Below are 21,318 nucleotides of genomic sequence, written 5' to 3'. Positions count from 1 at the left end.
AAGGGCTAGCTCCGTGTCCCTATTTATTATGCTTCTAAGCTAATGACATCATAGTAACTACCTCATTTACACATCTCATGATTTGTGGGTACAAAGGTACATGGTTTTACATTGGTGGATACAAAGATAGGTACATGCTTTTACCTCGTGATCATTCTCCAACTCAGCACTTAGACAAGGGCCTGATTAACACGTGGACAGGGGCCTGTCAGCTGATGTCCTTTCCTAATAAGGACTGCTCAAATAAGATAAGCATGTGACAGTCCAAAGGTTATAATGCATACTCCTTAAGCTATCTTAATTAGTCTTAAGCACAGGGCCTGATTGCTGCCTATATAAGGGACAAGGGTAAACCTGTGTCAAGTTAATATGTGACAGGTCTTGTGACAAGATGCTAGCATTTTCCTTAGAATGGCTGCATGGCAAGAAGGGAATGGGGATAATTCATAATTCTTTCCCAGGGGCTCATAATTCTTTCACAGGGGGGTGAAATAAGTGTGCCGATTTCGCCCTGTTTCAGAATGGTAGAATGGCGTCCCTACAGTTTGCGAGCATAATTCGTTCCAGAAGCATGCTTGTAATCCAAAGCACTCGTATATCAAAGCGAATTTCCCCATAGGAAATAATGGAAACTCAGACAATTCGTTCCACAACCCCAAAACTTTAATACAAAATACTATACGTACTCGTATTGCAAGACTTTGCTTGTTTAGAAAAGTCACTACACTCTTACAGTGTCAGAGAGAGAAGAACCATTGGCTCAGTTGTGATGTGTGTATACTGTATGTATTTGTATTGCAAGACATTGCTTGTATTTCAAGACATTGCTTAAAATGTTTTGCTTGTCTTGTATTTGCTTTTTTAGCCACTGCTGCATACTGAGCAGTGAGAAGCAGCCATTAAAAAATAGCAATTATTTTTCTTCAGAAAAGTCAGTATTTATTGAAATGAAAAAAAGTGTTCTGACTTAAAAGCTGAAATCACTTACAGCTGCCTGTAGAATGCAGTTAGATTCCACCCATTCCTGAGCCAGAATTTGGATATGCTAAACCTCTATGCTTGGAATCTGGCAACTGAATAAAGCTGGAAAAAACAAAATGGCATTTCCTGGACGGTTATAAACAAGTGCATGAGGGAAAGAAAATAGAAAAATATGACATTTAAAATAGCTAGAGCAAACCAGACCTAAGGCTTTTTTGATAGCTTTAAGAAAAATTAATTCATTCACTTCTATTTGGCAGAAAGAATGGAACATTTTGCTCTGTCATAAAATTGGCCTACTGTAGCACAAATGTCTCTAAGACCTCCTTTTACGAAACTGCGATAGCCTGGGGAGCCGTGCTGGTGCTGCTCCCGACGTTCATTGAGTTCCTATGAGTGTCGGGAGCAGCGCGGGCCATTCAGTGCGGCTCCCCACGCTAGAAACTGCTATCGCAGTTTTGTAAAGAGGGGGGTAAGTTTTCTGAATATTAACCCCAAAATAATTTTATAAAATTAACATTTGCATATTTTAAATAGATCCAATTGAAAACTGCTCATCCTTAAAAAAAAAAAAAAAGCTTGAAATCATGTAGGGTTAATAGCATTAGCACTTTTTACCCACATTGAAAAAAAAGAAGAAATCCTTTGGACATGCACACATTTGCACAAGTATGTGAATAAGAAGATTGCAAACCGTATGGATAGTTTTAACACGTCCTGTAGTTTCCTGTAGAAAATCTAGATGAAGTACACAATAATGCAGGGGTCTCAAAAGTCCCTCCTTGAGGGCCGCAATCCAGTTGGGTTTTCAGGATTTCCCCAATGAATATGCATGAGATCTATGTGCATGCACTGCTTTCAATGCATATTCATTGGGGAAATCCTGAAAACCCGACTGGATTGCGGCCCTCAAGGACAGACTTTGAGACCCCTGCAATAATGCCTCCAAAGACAGCAAAGCTCTCACCATGTTCACATCTGCAGTTGATGCATTTAGGACAGGTTTTCTCAAACTTGACCTGGACATCCAGTAGCCAGTCTGGTTTTCAGAATATTCCCAATGAATATGCACATAGGTAGTGCAATGGAGTGAGCTGCTGAGGCCTTGACTTCAATATTTTGCACAAAACTGCAACAACAATCAGAGAGCTTAGGGCAGGGGCTAGAGATTGGTTTGTTTAGCCCCTCATCCCAAAAGGTGTTTGATCACTCCTGAATGTGATTGATTTGAATATATACATTTTTACATTTTCCAGTGCAAGAGTATTATTCCCCTTGTATAGGTATCTTGGATATCCCTAAAAAACTGATTTGCTGCAGTGTCCACAGGATAAGTTTGAGAAGCCACAGCTTGTGGACATGTTGTGGTATCTTGCTAGTCCTCAGATTCACCCGTTTTTTTATGTTGAGATCAGAATAAACAAATGAAAGCCAGACTTCTATTATTACATCAACTCAGTTAAGTGTTCTCTGTTAGTAAAAGTTTCAACAGAAGTTAAAAATTAAAAAGCCGTTATGCCGCAAATCCAGTGCACAGCACCATCTGGTGGTCAAGATTGTATTGCATGCTACAAGAGAAATTAGAAACAAATCCTCTTGGGCTGTTTGTTCTTTCTAGCCAAATAGATGTCTAGGTCATTTGGATCTTTTTGCATTTAATATAAGACTTCTAGTGCATCTGACACACTATTCCTGAACCTGTGGGTAGTCAATCCCTTCTCGTGAGAATTCTTGTAGAGAGCCTCATTAGCATTGTTTTGCTCTGCCTCCCATCCCCTTGGGCTGTCCTCCAACTCCTCAGTTGTCTCTCTACAAGTGAGACAGTAGGAGCTGGTCTTTTCTGCTCCTATTTATTTTTCAGTTATATGCGTTTTTTGGACTGCTTGCTAAGTTTTTTGGTGCTGCAGAGGATTCCAATCTTGGAACATCTCTGGCTGCGGGAGAGCACAGACTCTGAGGTAGAGGGTCTTCTTCCAAGGGGCAGACTTTTTGCAGTGCATCCACTTGGACAACATGCACTGCCAGGTTTGGGGCTCAGGGACTGTTCCCCTTGGGAGCAATGCAGGTCCCAGGTTTGTCCCCAGTGGGCTTGAACGCAGGCTGAGAGGCTCTGTGGTGGTTGGTGAGTGTGAAGTCCAGTTGGGGTTGAGATCTCTGAGCAGTTTGTTGGACCTGAGAGGCAGTCTGAAAACACAGTGTAATATGGTGCTTTATATACCGCTAAATTTCCCAAAGAATTCAAACAGTTTACAAAACAATTAAATTAATTTAAGTAATGTCCAAAAATCTAATCAGGTACTTTGAATTAGAGAATGACCCAGTGGTTATTACCCGCGAATAGCCACAGGTAGTCACGGATAACCTGCCAAAATGGGGAGAGAAAAAGTAGTGGTCGCCACAGGGACAAGGCCATTCAACGCCGTAAAATAAGGGGAATGCGCACAGTCACAGATCACACAGTCCAGCAGCCCCCTCCCGCCCGATCGCTGCGTCCCACCATCTCCCTCCCTCCCTTCCCCTCACCTCATTTGATAAATTTAATTTTCTTCTCCCAGCGGCATGCTTTCAACAAGTCACGCACGCACGGCTCCTTGAGTTGAATGAATCTTCTCCTCTGACGCAACCAGAAACAGGAAGTTGCGTCAGAGAAGATTCAACTCAAGCAGCCGTGCGCGCGTGACTTGTTGAAAGTGTGCCGCTGGGAGAAGAAAAATTAAATTTGTCAAATGAGGTGAGGGGAAGGGAGGGAGGGAGATGGCAGTGCTCAGGTGGGAGGGGGCTACAGGTTCGCTATATCTTTCTTGAGAATGTGCAGTTTCCTCTCAGCTCTTATTGATTCTATAAAAGCAGCACTGGAAAGAGGCACGAGGGAGCTAGGAAAAAGGTGGAAGAGAATTTGTGTAAAAGAGCGAAAAAGGAAAAGAACAACAGGGGAAAACAAAGGCTAAGTTATTAAGAGACAGGTGAAAAGGAAGGGGAAGAGCAGGCAGTGAGTACTGTATATGACTTCTCTGACAGACAGAAGATCTGATTCCTGTTACTCTCCTGCTCTGGAAAGGGAGCCTGTCCCTACCGACTTCTGCATTGGTTGCTGATGGAGGCGCGTGTGAAGTTTAAGTTCGGTTGTTTTTGCTTTAAGGGACTATTCGGTTTAGCAAGCTTCTCCCTCCCTTCCTTCCTCTGTGACTCTCTCCAGTGGGTATTTAATTTGTAGCATTTTTAATTATTGTAAACTGCATAGAACTTCACGATCCTGCGGTATATAAACTGTTATTATATGGACACATGGGAGGTAATGCCAGACACAGGAGGGAGTATACAGATATAGGATCACTTTTTCTTTGAAAGAGGGTTTATTTCAAAAGGAGGTAGGTTACATCCTAGTTACATCAATTATAAAAAAAAACCCTAATGAACCTATTACCAGTGATTCTAATTATAGACCTGTCGCCAGTATTGCGTTATTTACGAAGGGAAGGATTAGTTAACTCAGAATTGGTAAAATACTTAGAAAAATTTGATATTCTTCAGATTTTGTTCAGGATTTAGTATTGAAACTGTAATTGCCTCATTGATGGACCATCTATTTAGTGTGGGATCCAGTGTACTAATACTTCAACTGGATTTAAGTAGTGTGTTTGATCTAGTCGATCATGAGATTTTATTGGGCTGTCTGGACTCAATCGGTATTTCGGGAAATGTTAGAAAACGGTTCCAGGGATTTTGAAAAATAGATCCTATCAAGTATATAGTGCAGGTAAAAATTCTTTTTCTTGGAGCAATCCTTGTGGGGTACAAGGCTTCCCATTATCACCAACATTGTTTAACATTTACCTAGTTGCGTTGGGTAATTTATTACAGAACCTGAAAGTTAAATTTTACATCTATGCTGACGATATTACTATTCTTATCCCAATGATGTCATTTACGGCAGATATAAAACATCAGTTCTCAGTAATTCCTCCACAAATAGAGAAATGGACCATTAAATTCAAACTTAAACTTAACCCTGAAAAAACTAAGTTCTTAGCTAGTCCTAATGATAATATCAATGAAAGAGTACTTCAGCTTAATGGACATAATTTCCCGATATGTAATACTATCAAAATAATTGGTGTTATGTTAGATCAGACGGATTTAATGATAAGGAAGTGTTTTTCTGTTCTTTGGAAACTGCGCACCATTAAGAAATACTTTGATCTAGCATCATTTAGGTTATTGGTTCAGTCTTCAGTTTTGTCCATTTTGGACTATTGTAATATAATTTATTTGGGATCTCATTAAAAAAATTCTTAACAGATTGAGAATAATACAAAACTCAGCCGTTTGCTTGATCTTTGGGCTAAAAAAATACGACCATGTTAGCTCTTATTTTAGACAACTTCACTGGTTGCCATTTGAGGCAAGAGTTCTGTTTAAATTTGGTTGTATCTATTTTAAAGTATTTGGTTCGGCCCCAGCTTATCTTGTATCTCATTTTGAATTTCATAGAACAAACATGAATACACACAAATCTTGTTGGTTTGCGTTTCCATCTCCCAAAGCAGTGGGCATAAATAGTGCTCATCCATGTATGAGCATACCCAGAAACAACTGTAAGGGCTCATGCTGTTATGCCATGATCTGCATCACTCATCAGGTTTAGCAGAGCCAGGTCAGAGTGTGGCGGTTGTTGGGGCACATGGTTTTCTGTAGATATATCCTACCATACCTTGCTCAAACTGAAGCATAACAAGGGGACCATGCTCCTAGGTTCCTCCTCATGCTTTATTGGTCAAGTTCCTTTTTATTGCCGGAGTTATCCTCTAAGGATCCAGTGACAAGGGGCCTCTTCCACATCCCATTCTCCTAGCCCTCACAGCATGGCTGTTGATAGCTTTGAAATCCTTTCAATTACATGCGAGTGTTTCACGAGTGTTGCTAGCTTGCAGGAAAGAGTCCATTAAAAGGTTCTACAACTTTAAGTGGAAGAGCAGTTCCCTACCTTGATTCGTGAGCATCCTTGTGTGATGTACGCTTGATCAGCTAATCATCCCCATAGGAAAACAGATATACACTCAGCCTGAATAGTAATGTGACTACAGCAAGCCACTTTGTGAATATCTCAGGCTCCTCAGTGCTAGGATGGGACAAAATCCCTCTGTCTTGGTCACAAAAATGTACCTGGAATAGAATTCTTGTTCGAGTGGGATAGGCTTGATTGCATAGACCTGGAGAAGGACATAGAGTTCCTCTACACCTACCTACTTGTGCGAGAGGCACATCCTGCAGGCAGTCAGTCAGCCAGCCAGCATTGGTGCCTCTCCTCCTCCCCAGCATCTTGCGATACACCTGAAATCGCATGCAGCACACAGTTTGCAAAACACTGTACTAACTGTTCTTGAACCACAGCTTTAAGGTCAGGGACATGCAATCAATAAGAGTCTGCACATTCCCACACCTAGAGCAGAGAAGCTAGATGCAATATCTTAAAGTAGCATATGTACCCTGGCCAGATATTTTGACAATCCTGCTTTTTGGCTAGCTAGCCAAGTGCAACAGCTTGGTCCAGTGAGAAAATCTGTAAAGGCAAAGCTTTCTGTAAACCAAAGACTGCAACTCAGTGGTCACATAGAGCTGGTAGTTCTGGCTACAGGAAATAAGCTTGTAAATGGTTTAGAAATTTTTAAAATAAATAGATGGTACTGTCCTGCTCCCCCTCAAAAAATTCCCCATTCATATCTACTTCTATAGTTTTTGCTAAATGTGGGAGAAGAAAAACCCTACTTAACTGGAAGAGAAGCACAAATCATGGAAAGCAGGGTTTGCAGTACGAAAGCCACATAAATTTTTAAATGTCAAACTGTTTTTATTTAGTAATATTTATACTCAAGGCATCTTTAAAAAGCATTATGCAAAAAAAAAAAAAAAGTTAAAACAAACTATAGGTTGAACAAAAAACCAAACAATCAGCTTTTTATACCAAGGCTTCCCAACCCTGTCCTGAGACACCACAACCAATTAGGTTTTCATTAGATCCTTCATGATGGGATTCAGTAGCTGCAAATTCATTGTGGAAATCCTGAAAACCCGAGTAGCTGTGATGTTTTCAGTTTGGGAAGCCCTGTTTTATACTGTTTGGACAGCCACCAGCATATTCTTCAACAAAAGCAGAAATTGTGAAAAATACAAGCCCTGACTTTCTTGGCAATTAGAATCATCATAAACAATGAATTGCAACAGAATCCGACAGGTAGACACAGATAGGAAAAAGGGGCCAGAAAAGTTGCTGGCTGGCCCCTCTAGATCTGAAATTAGCTGCTAAGCTCCTTTCTCAATCTTAAATAGTTAGAAAAGATGACAATAGCTATGTGAGATTGTCACAATCTATGTTATCTGCAAATCTTCTCTTAAATACATCATCACAATCTTCTTGCGCAGACTGTCTTCCAAATCACAAGTTATTATGAGACTCAACAAGTGAGGATTGTATAAGTACACTTTAATAATTTTTACACCCAGACTGACAGGTTGCGCTTGACATTTAACATAATTGCATAGTTCAGCATTTAACTGAAAACTGGTTTGTTTTTAAAGCTTTCATTGAAAAGAAAAAAGGTAACTGGTTTGCTTTGTACCAATCTATTAAACTGTACAACTGGAGTGACACAACTTTGTGCTGTAGACCTAGGAAGGTTTGTGCAAACATTGCAGAAGAAAGCAAATCCACCTCAATATATCTCTGCATACTAACAGGAGGTGGAGTCCATGGATCTAAAATATATACACAAAACAGAGGTTTAATTCGGCAGCTAATTTAGCTTGGGTTTTTTTTTTTTTTTAATAATTGGTGCAAAATGTTTTGTCTACCTACTTGTTTCTTCAAAATTTCACTCTTAAGTTCTAACAATATAAAAAAATATTTGTGTGTGTATTTTCTATTACATCATGCTAAGGTCAAGTTAAGGAAGACTCACCAAAGCTGAGCCAAATTCTTTCAGCAGAAGAGGTAGTGTGGAAGTAATGCAGAACTAAACAGGTTACAAGATATTTAAGAGCAGCAGCCTGCTTGGTTTATTTCTGGATGCTCTTTTGCCTACTGTCCATTATTGCTCTGTGGATCCACTGGTTCAGCTTCAGAGTATGTTTGACTGTCAGAAATAACAGACTTTTCACAGTACTTCAATATGAAAACTCCAAACACTCAGTATTGCTTACTTTAAATTAAATTCTGTTTTTAAAAAGTGAGGCTCACTTTTACCCTTAAACCAATTGTGAAGTGGCATGCTCAGAAACTGATCAGTAAGAAGGGCAGTAAAATATTCTTTCCAGGCTCAGCATTCAAATCAACAGTAAATGTGCAAATGTATTCTACTTCCATTCAACAGTAAAGTTTATTTAGTGTTCCTCTAATATTAGAAGTCATTTGGCAAAAAAAAACAAACAAAAAAAGACATTCATATGTGTGACTTCTAATTCATGTCTACTCAATGTACTGGCAAAAATAGCTTGCTTTTCTACTTATGTACCTAAACATACTATGTTCTCATTTACAGTGTTTTAAGGACACAGAGGCAGGAAGCAGTTCAGATGAATATTTCACATTCTGCAACCCAAGTTCTACACAGATACTTAAACTCAATATGTACTTCAGTCTAGGAGACAGAATAACTAGAGACAGATGGACTGGCTTCCGACTTCTAACAGGTAACATTTGCAATAGGAAAGAAAGAAACTCAAGACTGATGAATAAGATGAAGCTGAAATAGGTTCATTTTTCACATACCATAAGGTCACTGCTAAGCCAAAATACAATAGACAAAGGAGAAAGACTCAGCAGCAGAAATAGTTCTTGCTGAGGTAATCCTAGAACAGTCCAAGTCACAAGAACACATGAAACAAATACAGAAAACAATGGTACGAGCATGGGAAGGAGATGACCAATTACCATATATACTCAAATATAAACAGAGATTTGGAGGCCCAAAAAATGAGGTCTCAATTTATATTTGGGTCAGTGCTGACTCCCCCCCCCCCTCCGAACCTTTTGCAGGCCTCTGCCGGACCTGCCATGAGACCTGGTAGGCTAGAACAGAAGGGATCCCTTTCGTCTCCTGTCCCGGCCAATTCAAACAACTTTTACCTCCCTCCACGGTATACCTTTTAAATCCATGGTGGTCCAGCAGTGGGCTGGGATAGCAGGGATTCCTCCTGCCTCCTGTCTCAGCCAATGCTAAGAATTTTTACCTCCCTCTCGCTTCCCCGGTAGTCCAGACTTGAACCACAGCAGGAGTGACCTTCCTTTGCTTCTGCTCGTGCAAAGCCGCTAGCTGATTGGCTGCTGTGAACTTGCAGCCAATGGGCAAAGGAAGGTTGCTCCTGCCACGGTTCACCGCTGGACCGCCAAGATTTATGACAGGCCTGGTGGAGGCCTGCAAAGTATCGGGAGCGAGAAAGTCTGGGGGCAGAGGCTGACATATCAGGGGAGGGAGGGAAGGAAGGGGCTGGATGCAGAGCCTGGCAAAGCAAGGCACTTAAATATTACCCCCCTCCCCTTCCGATTTATATTTGAATCAACTTTGGGGGGAAGGTTACCTTGGTTTATATTCAAGTCTGTTTATATTTGAGTATATACAGTTTTGAAGTAGGATTTGCAGTGATACAGTAGAGATTAAGGTCTGGATTCACAAACAAGTCATCTTATGTTAGGCACTGGCAGGCACCTAGTTGGGCCTACCGGAGTCTAACATAAGTGGTTTAACTGGGTTTAAGTGGTGCAATAATTGGTCGCACCATTAAAACCTAATCAAACCCTCACCACTACACAGCCTCAAGGACTGGCCCTTGGTTCCTGAAAGTGGGTGCATTTAGGGTGGCGCTGACTGTGATTCTGACAGGAACCTGGGCACCAGAAATAGAGGCCTGTTAAACCCTGGCCTATGTTTCCAGTGCCTTGGTCCCTTGCTCATCACAATTCTAGAAGCAGTGCCTGACAGCGATTGACATGTGGCAGGTGCCACTAAGTGTCCAGGCCAAGATGTCCTTAATTGCCAAATTATAATGCATGACTGAATCATCACTTTCTGAACCCCATCTAATTCATTTTGCCTTTACAACATCCATTTTAACTAGTAAACTAAGTGGATATGAGTCAGAAGTCACAATCTGGGATGGCAGGAATACGACCCTCTTAAGTATAAAGCAGAATGGTAAATGTAGGATTCTACTTTGCAATATTAAGGCCTTTATTAGCAAAATCCACATTCAAGGCTTTGACTATATAGGAAGATTTACTTAGTTGAGGATCCTGAATTCTAGCCAAATCTGGATTTCTGGTTATACTATAGACCTTGGTGCCTGATCCCTGCCAGCACTGACAGATTCACCTAGTCCAGGGGTAGGCAATTCCGGTCTGCGAGAGCCAGAGCCAGGTCAGGTTTTCAGGATATCCACAATAAATATGCATGAGGTAGATTTGCATCTCAAGGAGGCAGTGCATGTAAATCCATCTCATACATATTCATTGTGGATATCCTGAAAACCTGACCTGGCTCCGGCTCTTGAGGACCGGAATTGCCTACCCCTGACCTAGTCCAATAATTCTGAGAACCAAAGCCAATTTTTCTATTAAATAAGTAATTCAGGACTAGATTAGTCTGTGCATGCCAGTATAAGAGGGCACAGTACTGTATACAGCTAAAACAATTTTTATTAAGAGGCACTACAGAAATAAAGCCCTTGATGGACAACAAAATCCTTTACAACCATTAGCTGTACTTAGGTACCATTTTTTAAAGTGTGCAATCAAATTACTTTGTGCCTCCTCTCCCTTGTTTTATATTAGCAGCAAGTTTTTATGATAAAGGTGAGTGAGCATGCATGATCATGTGGGCAGTAAGACGTTTCTAGCTTAAAAAATAAGGAAATGAGTATTAATCACAAAGTTAGATCAAAGAAAAGCTTTGGTCTAGTTTTATTGCAGTGGTACTCGGCACACATCTAGCTGAGTCTGGCTAAATCATCTTACTAAACATGTTAGCTACAGTACTGTTGTATTTTGTATGATTTTGAACTTGCTGCAGTATAGGAGGCAGCACAGGAGCCAAAATAAGTAACAGTGCTTTAATCACCCCAAGCTCTTCTGTGTCATCTGAGCATGCCCCTTACAATGGCTTGCAAATTTTTTTAGAAATCCCCAGTCTCTCAGACATACTTCCTCTCATGTACTCTCCACCTTCTGTGAGGTGTTTCTTTGGACTGCCAACACTGAAGCACTATTGTGGAATCACTCTTGCCACTTACTCGGCCAACCCCTTTAGAAAGCTGAGTGGTTAAGAAAGGGCAACAGATTATTGCATGTCCCATACATTATGGGTCTTAGGGTTCAGAATTATTGCCCTTCATCTTGATCCTTCAAAACCTATGTATTAGTGCCTCTCGTTCCCTTTCTTTCCGTTTCAGTTCCTCCCGGTAACAACAGGAGCAGAAATTTCCAGTTTCAGGGCGTCCATAAAAATTGCAATTTGGTTGCTTGCATTTTGTCTGCTGCACATGACAAAGTATTCGATTTTTGCTTCTGTCTGTGTTGACTGCCTTTTGCAAGCTGTCCTGCTCACTATTTTCTCTGTAGCCGTTGCAAGAAGAAACATCACTTTCTACAGAATAACCTGGGGATACGTCCATCTCTGGGTGTGAAAGATTTCCAAGATGAGTTGGGCTGGCTGGATAAGGGTGTGGCCGCCCCTGTGTGCAATGGCGTGGAAAAGTAGCATAGGAAGGTAAATTGTTGCAGGGCCCACCTGCAACCTGTCTTCTAGAATCTTGATAGATTGGAGGCTGCAAACCATCTGAAGTGTTCATCATAGAAGGTCTTGGTATTGTAAAGACTCCAGAGCAATTAGAAGGGACATGTGTTACTTTAGCTCCTATGGCAAATTCAGTATTTTGAATGCTGTAACTAGGTGTTAGCTGAGGATATGAAGGATTCACAAGCAGATCCTCTGCTTTGGAAGGGCTGGTCTCCTGTTCTGGCTTTTTTGCCAAGCTACAATTTCCTATAGTCTTCTTCTCAGTCCAGTAACGTTCCTCAGCATCTGCCAGGTACCTCTGGATCATCTCTTCCTGGTAAGGATGCCGGTTGCTGGTTTTGATGAGGCTGGCAAAGATGAATTTGCGCTCTCCTTGCATGGCAGCCCTCAAGATGTTTAGGCTCAGCTTTACGTCATTGCTATATTTGTAAGAGTCAGCTTGCTGCTTGTCCACGGACACTTTTCCAGGGCAGGACTTTTCAGCCAATACAGCCAAGTCAGTTTGGGAAGTTTCCTCTCTACTCCCTTTCCTCAGTCTGACTGAATTTTTCTTTTTTCTGTCCATAGTCTCACTTTGTCCATTGCTCATCCCTCCTTTCCCACTTTTACTGTGCATCAAACCTCCCACATTTTTCTTCAGCTTACTTCCTATGCTCTTTCCAAAGCTTCCCAACTTGTTTGCAACCGAGTCTGTCCTTTTCTTTTCCTTCTCTTGATCTTTCTTGGGTTTCTCATTTTCTTTGTCCTTGCTAATCTTGCTGCCCCCATTGCTTGTAGAACTACTGCAGATGGATTCTTTATCAGATTCTCCTGATTCAGCAGCTGAACGGGCGTCATCTCCAGCAGAAGCAGTTGGGGACTCTGGTTGGGCGAGAGGTGCTTGCTAAAAACAAAAACAAAACCCAGTTATTATGTGGCTCAAAAATTAGACATTAATCTATATAACAGGATTCTAAAGTTATAGAGATCTATGATCAAATTTGGCAAAGTGATCAAGAGAAGTGGTCAATAAAATATAACCTGGCACTAACAAGGATTCAGAAAATACTGTATTTGTTTCACAAGGATTGTGATTTCTTGGAGTAGTGTACAAAAGGGCTGGCTGAAAGATATGACAGTTGTTATATGAAAAAATTAATAAAAAATGTTAAACTGGAAAAAGATATAAAAAGGATGGAGTCGGTCCAGAGGAAGGCTACTAAAATGGTGTGTGGTCTTCGTCATGAGGCGTATGAGGACAGACTTAAAGATCTCAATCTGTAGACTTTGGAGGAAAGGCGGGAGAGGGGAGACATGATAGAGACATTTACATACCTATGTCTCTTTCATTTGAAAGGAAGCTCTGGAATGAGAGGGCATAGGATGAAGTTAAGAGGTGATAGGCTTTGGAGTAATCTAAGGAAATACTTTTTTACAGAAAGGGTGGTAGATGCATGGAACAGTCTCCCGGAAGAGGTGGTGGAAACAGAGACTGTGTCTGAATTCAAAAGGGCCTGGAATAGGCAGAGAGAGAGAAAGAGATAATGGTTACTGTGGATGGGCAGACTAGATGGGCCAATTGGCCTTTATCTGCTGTCATGTTTCTAAATTTCAACTAAGTACCCTCCAAACTCTGAGCACCAGAGATTTTGAAATGGATATTTTATGGTGAGAGAGTTAATTAAATAGGCAACATGTATAACAAATACTGTCATTGCAACTAGCATTCAGACCAAGACAGTTGGCATGTCAGTCTCATATAAAAACTCTGGTATTGTGTTATTCTTACAAAACAGTAAAAAATGAACAACAACAGTTAGAAAGGGCCTATTTATAACAAAGTTCTTCACAAAAGTTGCCAGTAGTAATCAATTTCTTTTCATTTCTCTGGGAACATGAAGCACTTGCGACAGGCTTTTTATTTAATAACTAAGAGGAGAGGAGTGGCCTGGCATGGTGGTTACAGCTGCTTCCTTAGCACCCTGAGATTGCAGTGACCCATTGGTCCAGGCACCATAGCTAGATTGTGAACCCAACTGGATAGATCACCATTCACTGTAAACCACTTAGGTATATAAGCAAATCACCTGGTTGAAATCTGTGAAGCTTTGGGTCGTAGGAAGGGAAGATGCTGGAGGGGAGGGAGAAAAAGAGGAAAGGGAATGGAACTTGCATAGCGCCTTTTTGTGGTTACACATTCTAAGCGGTTACATATATACAGGTATTTATTTTGTACCCAGGGCAGTGGAAAATTAAGCTTCTTGCCCAGAGTCACAAGATCCCACCACCTCAGGCAGCAGCTTTACCACTAGACCATTCCTCATCATGTTAGACCTGGAGGGATAAAGAGGGAGCAATGTGGAACCCAACCTCGATTTATACAAGAGTCACAGCATTTTTGGCTATTTTTTTTAGCATGACTTACGTATAGTTGAGTATATATAGCAATGGATTATACATTTTCATACATATAAGTGTAGTGTAAGCTGGATGTTAAAGAGACACTTATTTCCTTACTTGTATTTCACAGGGTAAACTGAGCCACTTCACAGTCATGTAACTATGCAGCAAATGCAGCTTTGCTTCCAATGATAAGGTTACACTGCAAGAGAAAAAAAATCCCAAAAACTAAACATATATAACCCCATCATCATACGCTAGAATTATAGAACGGGACTGAAGAAATTTCACCACATCTGGCCATCCTTCTCTTCACTTGCATACACTGATATACTCAGTCTAAATAAGCTCAGTAGAAACAACTTTTTGAAAGGGCAACACTAAATTCTGATTTAATCTTAACAGCAGTTAGACCCAGGCCTTTGCCATTCCTGACAAGTGTAAATGAATCAAATGTAGAAGACAAGTGCTTAGAATAAGAAAAACACTACTGTCCCCTCTGTTATTTTAAATAGAGTTGCAGGTCAAAAGAATGCTGAAGCTATTTATTTGAGAAAAAAGTAGGGACAAAGATGCTTCCACTCGGGACACTTCCTCTTAACCCTTTAATTGACAGATGGTGAAATGGCTGCTTTATGTATCTTGATGCTGAACGAGAGCAACAGTGCCAAGGTAACAGGCATTTAGAGATGCAGATCTCCCGTAAGCCATAGAAACTCATGTTGCTTCTGAGCAACAATACCAAATAAAGGGTTATAGACTATTAATGAACTGACTCAACATGGCCGATGTTTCGACCTTTAAAAAAAAAGTGCTTTCTTCAACAGTATACATTTAATTTCCACAATGTAATTATCATAATACAATAAAAATACAATATACATAAAACATAATTAAAACAACTTAGGAATATATAAATACTGGTGAATGGGATCCAAAAAGATAAAATAATGATGTTATAATACATAAATAAAACCATAAATATGCCAAAATATGTATAGTAACTGTTAAAAACAGGCAATGACAGTGATCAGAATTTAAAATTGTATAAGACATTATATCCACCTTTGTGTATCTAAAAATATTGTTGTATTTCAAATAAAAACTTTAATGTGCTGAACATCACCAAAGAACCCTGAACTAATTTATACATACATATACACCTCAAAGGAGAAAAGGCTCCCACATCTTAACCTAGGCAGATACCTTGGATGACTTCTTAGATTTCAGCAGTGGATCAAATACAAGCTCTGAACAACCTGTAGGATCTAAGGCCGTGCGCTCAAGAGCCAAACTGGAAGAGCAAAGCAACCCGGAACTTCTATGACAACCGAGCAGATGCTCCGGCACCAATCGCGCTGAACCCGCAAACCACAGTCTTTGAGGCTAGTCTGGAGACACTAGAAGGACACAGCCTGGATGACTCTCAAGCCACTGAAGGACCTCGGACAGGCGTAACAAAGAACGTGTGGAGGCCACAGCTGTACTAGAGTCCCTCACTTCTGGGCTTGAATCTGCAGCTGAAGAAGCATGGCACACTTTTTTTTTTTCTTGCCAAGGTCATGAAGTCGCCTCACACTCGCCCAAAGCAGTAGGGTCTACTCTCCGGTGTCTAGTCTGACGGCTGATGTAGTCAACTGTGGCCACATGTGCCAGCGTCAGAAGATAACATTCCGTCCAAAGGGAAAGAAGGTGGGACTCCGCCAGCCCCTCCAGAGACCTTAGGAAGTCTTTTAGGTCTAGATGAATGATGGACAACTTCCTCTGTAACAGTGTTCAGTTGTCCTGAAGGAGACGGGGGCAGCGAACCCTGAAGGCTGGCATCCATGGTTACCACCAACCAGGAGGCAATGTGCAATGGAACGCCCTGGCATTTGTGCTAAGAGTTAACCACTTGGAAATACGAAGAAGCCAGCCCATGGGAGTGAGGTAAACGCGCATTTTTTATTCTAAATTTTTCTTTTTTTATGTGTACGCGTGCATGTGTGGTGTACCCACTGCAGAGGAACTTGGACACCTGGAATTGGAACCTTGGTAACGGAAGCACAGCCCTATGAATGTCTCAAGGAGGTAAAACCTGAATATCCTTGATGACGCCTGTGGGAGGAACAAAAAGAACTACGATCTCCTCCCGACAGCCAGCGAAACTGGAGTACAGAGAGCAATGTAGGGTGGCGAGCACCACATCTGTGAAGAGGTCATCCTGACCTATACAAACAAGAATCCGGCCCTTGAAAGGACAGCCACTGAAGGAGAACCTCGAGGCTGCATCCACATCCAAAGACAGGGCCAAAGAGACTAGCGCTCATACTCTGCACCAGCAGAACATGTACTAAGACTTAAAAGAGATCATAAAGAACACCTGGCACTGCAGTTTTGCGTTCAATTCTGGCGTCTTTATCTCAAGAAAGATATAGTGGCGCTAGAAAAGGTTCAAAATATAGCGACCAAGATGGTAAAGGGGATGGAACTCCTCTCGTATGAGGAAAGACTAAAACGGTTAGGGCTCTTCATCTTGGAAAAGAGATGGCTGAAGGGAGATATGATTGAAGTCAACAAAATCCTGAGTGGAGTAGAACGGGTACAAATTACAAAGACTAAGGGACATTCGATGAAGTTACAGGGAAATACTCTTAAAACCAATAGGAGGAAATTTTTTTTCACTCAGAGAATAATTAAGCTCTGAAACACGTTGCCAGAGGATGTGGTAAGAGCAGATAGCATAGCTGGTTTTAAGAAAGGTTTGGACAAGTTCCTGGGGGAAAAGTCTAGTCTGTTATTGAGAAAGACATGGGGGAAGCCACTGCTCGCCTTTTATTGCTACACCTTGGGTTTTGGCCAGTACTAGTGACCTGGATTGGCCACCATGAGAACGAGCTACTGGGCTTGATGGACCATTGGTCTGACCCAGTAAGGCTATTCTTATGTTCTGAAACCTGTCCCAGGATCCATGGACGGAATGGAAAAGGCACAGGGGAACAGACCAGGACTGAAGCCTGGAAAGTGAAAAACCCAAATGAAGCTCTTACAGAACACCAGCCGTAAAGAGGCAGACAGAAGCCCACTGAAAATGCGAAGAAGGATCAGAACCTCCAAATCCGGATGCTCAGGGAGGCCAAGGAGACCAGTCTCAGTAAAGGCAGCAGCTGGATCCAAATTAAATACAGTGGCAAGAGACAGAAGAAACAAAAAATTTGCATGGCATCTACTGCAATCGAAATCTGGCATGGCACCTGAAAGGAAGCTTTGCCACATACGCCATAGACCAAAAAAGCCCTGATGCACCCGCAGGCTGCATCAAACAAGCGGGATCTAAGGAAACGCCATTGAGGAGCCAAATAAAATCCAATGAAAATACCCACTCCGCTACCATGGCAGGGCACTGTTGAAGGAAATGCTGCACCCAAGAGTCCCCAGACTTGGAACTCAGATGAACTACACCAGACTCCAGAATGGCCCCAGGTGAGATTTTCTTAAGAAGGCACGGACCCAGGCCTACTCCCTAGCCTAAGAGGACACAGAGGAAGCAAAGTTTGAAGCTCCCTCCCCCTTCCCCGGCGCTCTATGGCACGCGTTTCAAATTCGCTGATCCGGTGCAATCAATGTCCAAATCCAATAAATTAGGGGCTGGGGAGTCCTTCCCAATCAATTTTGAGTAAAATTGAGGGGGTTTTGAGGTAGAATTTAAAGTTAGAAAAATAGATTGATTTTAAAATCCAAGATGGCCACCGTCACAAATTTGCACCAAAAACAGCAAAAATAAACATCCAAAAATAAAAAAATTACAATTTGGGGTCTGGGAAGGTGGAGGACCTGAACCCTACCCACAGAAACTGTCCCAGAACAACTTCAAATGCCCAGGAATGGAGATCTTTGTTCTGACAGGTGGCCAGAGACCAACCTCTGCCCCCACAGATTCTCTGCCAAGCGGTCGGGGGCAGGAAACGCAGCCTGCGTCCTGAAACCGAGGTGGGTTTCTATCCAGACACACTCAGCCTGCGCTAGAATCCTATGACTGTGGGGTTACCGGCCAGCAAACTCCACAGGAGGGATCCTGGGTACTTCCAGAAGGTGGCACACAGTAGGCTGGCTTCACATATCCATCAGAGTTTCTCTGTGAAGCTGCAGTCCAGATCCGCAGGACTGTGTCCTTTTCTCCAACAGCAGACCACCAGAGAGGGGTCTCAAGGCACTGAAACCACTGAGAAAAGTTTAAGCAAACTTTAATCAATAAAATAAGAAACATAAGCAGAGTTCAGCGAAAGACTTCTGCCCAGATTACTTGCAGATATTGAAAACCAATTTTACCACTAGGGAGAGTGCACCATGTATTCTGAAAAGATGTGAATTCCTGGACTGTGGGTTGGGATTGAACACTTTGATGGAATCTGGAAGGGACATAATAGAAAAGCCTATAGATCTGATCCTGGTAATCTCAGTACAGATAAATCTTAGGGCTCCTGGGTAATGACCTAGAAAAGACATCAGAAAATTATCAGTACTTAATTTATTTAATTTTCTATACCGTTCTTCCAGAGGAGCTCAGAACGGTTTACATGAATTTATTCAGGTACACAAGCATTTTCCCAACTGTCCTGGCAGACTCACAAGTCTATCTAGTGTACCTGGGGCAATGGGGTGATTAAATGGCTTGCCCAGGGTCACAAGGAGCAGCGTGGGCTTGAACCCACAACCTCAGGGTGCTGAGGCTGTAGCTTTAACTACTGCACCACACTCTCCCCCTGATAAAAGGATGGGAGGAGTGTGTCTGGTTTCAGGTGTGCGTCTGGTTTAAATAGATGTGTTAAGGTCCAGTGATTAAGATAAAGAATCGCTCCAGCTGAATCTTCTTAAAGACAGATAATTGTCACAGAAAGATACTGGAAAGTAGCAGAAACTCAAGTCTTTGAGGGCAAGCTTAGCCCTTGTTTCTCTCTTTTACACCTTCTTTACCATTGTTTCAAACATTTTCCAAATTATGAGTGCTTAACAGCAATAGATGCTATTTTTAGAACAAGATTCCAACCTATTAAAGCCTCCTTTCTTGGCCACCTCCCCCTTCTTGAATTCTCTCTTTGCTTCTGTCTCCCTTTCTGCCTATTTACACCTATACACCCATTATTCAGGCCTAAGACACACACACATTTTTTATGCAGGTAAACCACCGTCTCTCTCTGTTCTGGAAAAGCCATATGCTTTTCCTCTACACACACAGAAACAGCTCTTACAAAATGTACCAAGCATATGTTTGATGTATCTTTCTGTCTTTATCTGCTGTCATTTACTATGTAAGTATTACATATATGTATATCAAGCTTATCTCTACACAATATATTTTATGCAATCACTCTTGGCCGTCATTGTCATTAATTTCACTTCCTGCTGAACCTCCTTACATTTTGGGGACTCGTCTAGTTGTGTGCATAACCTTACAATAGGCTTCCATTCGTCCAGGCTAGAATTACCATGAAGATTTAACCAGGTAAGCTTGAGCAACTCTCTCTTTTGGGGTTTTTTTTTGAAGGGTAGCTTTCAGTTTTTAACCTAAATCATAATCTTTCAACTAGCTACTTAACTGTAAAACTGAACTCACCTGGCTAGTTTGACGTTATCCACATCATCTTTACCCCAATCCCAGTCTTTCCCTGGATCAACAGCAAAATGCACAGGGAGCAGTTTATGTTCAAAGTCTGTCAATGGAATCACTGCTGTCAGGAAAAAATGCAACAAAAATATTAAAGTAAAACAGACATTCTTGCCATACCCCTTCCAGAATTATATGACAAACATTTTTTGGTCACAAAACTATTACAAATATGTCAAATGTTTTGATCTGCACTAGGTGCAGCCTAATAGTGCAATGGGCTTTGATCCTGGCAAATTGGGTTCGATTCTCACTGCAGCTCCTTGTGACCTTGAGCAAGTCACCTGACCCTCCTCTGCCCCAGGAAACAAAACTTAGATTGTGAGTGCCTAGGGACAGGTACCTGCATATGTGTGCAGCACTGCATACGTCTTGTAGTGCTATAGCAATGATTAGTAGTAGTATTTTGCCCAAAACTAAAATACAATCCGCCTAATTCTATAAATGGCACATGCTATTGCACATACATTTATAGAACAGTACCACTAACACAATTAAGCACCAAGCAATCTATAATTGGCCTTAACTAGCACCAATTTAAAAGTTACATACAAGTTATACTATAAAGCAGACATGTCAAACTTTGGCGGGGTCTGGGACGGAGATTGGGCGAGGTCTGGCCCACGACAGCCTCTGTTTTGGATTTCGGCCCCTTAATGTGATTGAGTTTGACACCCCCTGTTCTACACAATAGGGTTATTTCCTCATGCTCACATGGACTGCAGAAGAAATCCACTCTGGATTTTTCACTGTGCCTTAGACAGCTCAGTATAGTGCCCTCTAGCAGTCAGTACCCAAGCACAGAAAGTTACCCACACATGTGAAGTAGAGGCACATGTAACAGGCCAAACTAGAGTTCTGCTCAGGAACAAACAGCACTATTAACCACCAACACAGGCTTCAAAGGAGCTCAGAAACTACTTCCGAGCAAGTTGAACATATGTACAAATTCTTCACAACCTCGAAGAATCAGCTTGGAGAAGACTGAGGAGACTGAAAAGCTGAAAACAGGTGCAGAAAGGACATGGTGGGAGTCTAGAACAGTGGTTCCCAACCCTGTCCTGGTGGACCACCAGGCCAATCGGGTTTTCAGGCTAGCCCTAATGAATATACATGAGAGAGATTTGCATATAATGGAAGTGCCTAAGGAGAAATTAACCTAACTGCTGAAATCTGAACCATTTGTAAACAAGTATAAGATTTAGAACAGATCACTAATACAAGATTGCAATAATCCAATCTGGACAAATGTAATCCAAATGATTGGATTAGGCCGGTGCTTAAAAATTTGAAAAAGATTCAATGTCAAAATATTTTCTTACAGATCTAAGTTTTCTCATTCTTATTAATACCTTGTGCTTTTGGGCTCGTAGTGGCCTATGTTCTCTGTTTTCTCATCCAGATGTCATTCGATTTTTGAGGGGGCACTTAGACTGCAACCCTCATTGTGCAGACCATTCCCATCTTGGGACCTCAATGTTGCCTTGAAGGGCCTGCCCCGTGCTCTGTTATGAGCCTCTTATGGAA

General features: G+C 41.6%; 1 protein-coding gene across 4 annotated transcripts in view; it reads right to left on the bottom strand.

The window, feature by feature from the left end:
- Positions 1-7,445: 7,445 nt before the first annotated feature.
- The window catches only part of OTUD7B (OTU deubiquitinase 7B), a 73,348-nt gene continuing 59,475 nt past the window's right edge, over positions 7,446-21,318 (bottom strand). For 3 of the 4 annotated variants that reach the window (XM_033924610.1, XM_033924611.1, XM_033924613.1), the window contains 3 exons: positions 19,741-19,855; positions 14,265-14,349; positions 7,446-12,651 (listed from right to left, as the gene is read on the bottom strand). In XM_033924610.1, coding sequence (XP_033780501.1) covers positions 11,374-12,651; positions 14,265-14,349; positions 19,741-19,855 — 1,478 coding nt within the window. In that variant the 3' untranslated portion in view covers positions 7,446-11,373. The remainder of the gene's footprint in view (positions 12,652-14,264; positions 14,350-19,740; positions 19,856-21,318) is intronic. The other variant, XM_033924612.1, reaches the window with a different exon arrangement.

Source organism: Geotrypetes seraphini, chromosome 16 (assembly GCF_902459505.1).
Source record: "Geotrypetes seraphini chromosome 16, aGeoSer1.1, whole genome shotgun sequence".
Classification (NCBI taxonomy): Eukaryota; Metazoa; Chordata; class Amphibia; order Gymnophiona; family Dermophiidae; genus Geotrypetes; species Geotrypetes seraphini.
Note: the sequence above shows the minus strand (reverse complement) of the source record. Positions and strands in the feature narration are given on the sequence as shown.